The sequence below is a fragment of the Monopterus albus genome, unplaced genomic scaffold (genome assembly GCF_001952655.1).
Source record: "Monopterus albus unplaced genomic scaffold, M_albus_1.0 scaffold51.1, whole genome shotgun sequence".
In the NCBI taxonomy this organism is placed as follows: Eukaryota; Metazoa; Chordata; class Actinopteri; order Synbranchiformes; family Synbranchidae; genus Monopterus; species Monopterus albus.
In genome coordinates, this window is record NW_018127931.1 from 4,487,634 (window position 1) to 4,492,316 (window position 4,683).

Consider the following 4,683-nt stretch of genomic DNA (forward strand, 5'->3'; position numbering starts at 1 on the left):
CCAATCCATCGCAGGGCTAACACATAGACGAACAACCACACATACACACACGCACTCCTATGGGCAATTTAGAGACACCAATCAACCTAAGCTGCATGTCTTTGGACTGTGGGAGGAATCTGGAGTACCCGGAGAGAACCCACGCAAGCACGGGGAGAACATGCAAACTCCACACAGAAAGGTCCCAGGTGGGGCCCGAACCCGGAACCTTCTCGCTGTGAGGCAACGGCGCTAACCACTGCGCCACCGTGCTGCCTAAACTTATTCATATGCAAAGAAAATGAGTATTGCCATCAAAATAAAGAATATTTAAATATTAATACCAGAAAGACATGATGTTCCATTAAACTAAATAAAGCCCAAAGACATTGTAAAATACAAAGGCTAGTGGCACATCTGCTATTTGATATTTGCTTACTCCAGAAACTCACCATGAAGAACATCCCAGATGTTGAGACAATAAGGCGACTGTATTTATCTGTGAAGGCCTGGTAAGGTTCAAGCTTTCCAGATATGGGGTTCATTCTATCTTTCTTGGAATATTTGGCCTCAAACTGGGGGCGTATTTCATCCTGAAAGGCAAAGGACAAGACACAAGTGAACAAAATTAAGCACAAATCTCTGATCAGGTTGTCAGGCCGTTCCACCAATAGAGACAATGTGAAAGAAGTTATGGACTCCACTTGTGTAATAGTGTATGAAACAACACATAAAGACACTGTGGCCAATAAATGCATGGGCAATGAGATGAGGAAAGGAGAGGAGAGGAGCTTAGAGCATCATGGGGGCACAAATGCATCAACCAGTTTTTCAGCATCACTTTGAGAGAGGAGGTTCCTGATTTTGGAAATATTGTGCAAGGTAAAAAAGGCAGTTCTAGAGACTCAAGGATATGTCCTTGATTTAAAGGACATATCCTGGTTAAAATGACTCCAAGGTTCCTCACAGCAGTACTCGAGGCCAGAGCTATGTCATCTAGAATAACTATATGGTTAGATATATTTCTAAGGTTTTCAGGCCCAAGTACAATAACTTTGGTTTTGCCAGAGTTTAGAAGTAAGAAAATACAGGTCATCCAGACGTTTATATCTTTAAGATATGCTTAAAGACAAGTTTGACCAATTGATCTGATGAGCAAAAACCACAATCAGAGAGTTTATTCTGTCTTCTGGGTGCTCCTTCTGTACAAAGTAGTTCAAGACTCTGAGTTATTTTCACACCCATAAAGCCTGATTGACAGATGGGGGTTGGAGGTTGATAACATAAGACAGGAAAGAATACTACTGTACAATATAAACTCACTAAAATTTATGACAACTAAATTACAGTGACAACTGTGTTGGAGGTTTGAGTTTATATAAGCCCTTCATTTTTTAAAATGACATTTTCAGTGAGTCACAAACTGATTTGAAACTGACTCTCTTGGTGCAGGTTCTCAGTACAGCAATCCCACCTTTTAAAATATATATCTGTAGAATGACAAAGACTGGAAAAGGGCATGAGTAGTGATGGAAAAATACTGTACACAGCTTTTCTTATGTGTAACTAATGTTTACTATGAACAAATGTTATGCAGTTATTTTAAAAGGATGCTCTTTAGCTTAAAGCAGCCAGGTGTCAGGTCCGCTCGGCGCGACCTGCCTCTCTTCCTCCTTTCTCTACTCTGCTCTCTTGATCCTGTGGGATCTGCACCTCAGCTGTGTTGCTTTCAGTAATTAGTATCCCGATGATTACCTTCTTCCTTATTTATACCTCTGGCAGACGCTCCATCGTCGCCAGAGCATTAATTTGATTAATTTGCATACCCCGTAACTGACCTATAGTTGTGGTATGTGGCACGTCGTTTGACTTCCACGCTGACAGTTCCTGTGCTGTGGATCTCAATTTGTACGTAGGTTAAATGCTTTGTGTTATTCATCTCTAGACGTCCACGCTGACAGTTCCTGTGCTGCTGTTTTTGTGTTACATGTCTCTAGATGTCCACGCTGACAGTTCCTGTGCTGTGGATGTCCTTTTTCGTTCGCCAATCCTCCTGGGTAGTTTGTCTATTCCCCTGTCCATCCTGTTCCTCCCACTCCTGTTTTTTGCCGTTAGCCTGTCTACTCCCCTGGTCGTCCTGTTCTCCTCAGCCGTATTTGCTCAGCCCTGGTTGTATGTGTTCCTCCACTCTGTTCCTTTTTGTCATCCCCACCAATAAACCACCTGTTTTTTTTACTAGCACCTGGGTCAGCACTCTTGAGTCCAACCTCAGTTCTCCCTCACCCTCCTGGTGAGGGGGACTAAACCTTAACACCAGGAAACTGTTGTAAAAGTTTAGGTTGGGAAGTCAGGACACAGGCAATCTGCTGATAAGAAAACACACATAGTGACTCGATGATGACCCGAACCCCCATGACTGGAGGGGACAAATGCTTGCCTGGCAGAACATAGAGCATTAAAACTGCAATGAATAGTATAAGTTGCTCTCAAGGAGAATGCTCCTGTGAGCATTCGCAGTTTGGGCGCTCCTTCTTGCAAGAATATTAAAAGATGCCTTGATAATTTTCAAAAGTCTCAGCATTCCTTCGTCTCACCTTGTTAAATTTTTCTAACAAGTAGACAAACGTGTCAAGGACAGAGCTGCTGTGATGGAACAAATGCTGTCAGTGTTTAAGCTGAAACATCTTTAGGCAAAGCCAAAGGTCCAAAGAGCAACAAGTTAAATAAATGTAACTACAAAGAACAAACTCTAAACAGAGATACAGTATATATGGAAGCAAATGTCTTTTCATTTTTGAAAATTCTTCTCACAACATGTATTAGATTTGGGAGATTAGCTACAGATAAAGAAATACCAAAATTTGAAATAACCATGTGAAGTATTTACTTTACCTCTTCTTCCTCCCAGTCAATGAGGTCCCAGTCGTATGCAAGGACAGCTCTACGTTTTTTCCAGAACTCCAGGAAAACAGTTGCTGAAATCAGTAAACATCAACATCTGTAAAAGAGCACTGGGTGTTTCGCATGTGCCCACTTGTCTCACTGTAAAACAGTACTGATCCCAGTGTATTTTTAGGTACTTGTTTCCTCATAAGGTCCTGTACTCAATCCTCTAAATTTGACACCTTAAGGGTAAAACACTCTGAGCTGACCCTGTGTTTAATGTTGTATTTTAGAAGTTTATTTCAGAAGACTGCTGTTTAAAGCAGTATTAATTGATCCATAGGGCATCACAACAATTGTTAAACAACATGTACAGTATTATTACCTTGGCAAGCTTTCAGAGGTAACATGTTAGTATGTTAGTTGCATATTAACACATCCAACAGACTTGGAGCAGCATTAGCATTTGGAGTCATGTTTGTGGCTAAGAACGGAGTCACTCTTAGTATTCACTTTTTAGTGCTCTTCTTTCCTCCCCTATGTTCATAAACTGGCAGAGCTGGGGCAGCTACTTTGAAAGCACAGCATTCAAACTTCTTCCAGCATGAAGTGCTGAAAGAAGTTGAACTACAGCAAAGCTACCCTAGGAAGAAATCTAGTTGGGTTAATTAATTAAAGCTACTCCAAAAAATGATGAAACTAACACTGTACATGTGATACAAAACAATTATAAAATATAATACAAAATAGTCACAGAAGCATCACATACCAGCAAAAATGCCACAAGTGAGTTTGTTGCATAATGTCTCTACTTGTTCATAGGTCATATATAAACCAATAATATAAGATACCCCGCTATTCATGGAAAAGTGCAAGGAATGTCAGCTTTGTTTTTGCTTACAGTGTCTATCTGTCAGACACATGCCTTCTAGAAAAGTCCTGGTTGAGGTATTGCACCAAGCAATTAGCCTGGTATCTTCTGAAACACCATGTTTGCTTGAACATTTATTAATTATATAACAAATTATATTATTTATTACTGACTGATATCTAATATATTCAAATTTAGTTTAACAGATTCAAAACATTAAAAACTATAGCCAAATATCTTTTACAGGTAAGCTGACTGTGCAGCTTCCTGGAGTACTCAGGAGGCCGAAACCTCTCCTAAACTAAGCAATCCCCTTTGGGCTTTCCACAAGGACAAAAGGAATGTTACATTTTTGTTGTAAGCAAATTTTAAAAGTCATTCCTTTCCTTTAAAGGCCCAAAATTGTTTGTAGTCTCAGCAGTTAACTATGCAAAAAAATGGCAAAACTACCACTTGAATTTAACAACTCAAATCACTATGCAAATGTAAATGTAGTTGACTACCAGCTACCAGCAACCTGCTACAAAATATGCTGTATTTAAACTATGAATTTAATTCACTACTCCCCCACACTGCTAACTACTAGTTTGATAATTGCTAACTTTGTTTGTGGTTTTGTGCTTGGCTGGTAGTATACAGTGGGTTTATCAGAGATTGTTTGTTCAAAGCAATGGCCTTGTCACAACTTGACTACGGGATGGACCCAGAATGCAGACACAGACAAGGAGGTAAATGAGAATAAGGTTTAATAAAAAAAAGTTCTGATGACCATACTAAAGTAAAATTACACCAGATAACAGAAAACGTCCGGGAGACTGTTCACACAAAGAAGAATAACATGCAGGTGAGGAGAGCTGATACTGGGCTGGAGGTCACATATTCAGCGACAGGGAAACAGATCAGGTGAGCTGAGCAGACGCAGCACTGAGACAATCAAGGCAGCGGTGAGG

At 40.2% G+C, this 4,683-nt stretch overlaps 1 protein-coding gene across 1 annotated transcript in view; it reads right to left on the reverse strand.

Moving 5' to 3' along the window:
* Window positions 1-4,683, reverse strand: part of LOC109961006 (anoctamin-4) — a 28,867-nt gene that overhangs the window by 9,827 nt on the left and 14,357 nt on the right. The window contains 2 exon segments of the mRNA XM_020601532.1: window positions 432-572; window positions 2,872-2,954. Of these exon segments, the coding sequence (XP_020457188.1) occupies window positions 432-572; window positions 2,872-2,954 (224 nt within the window).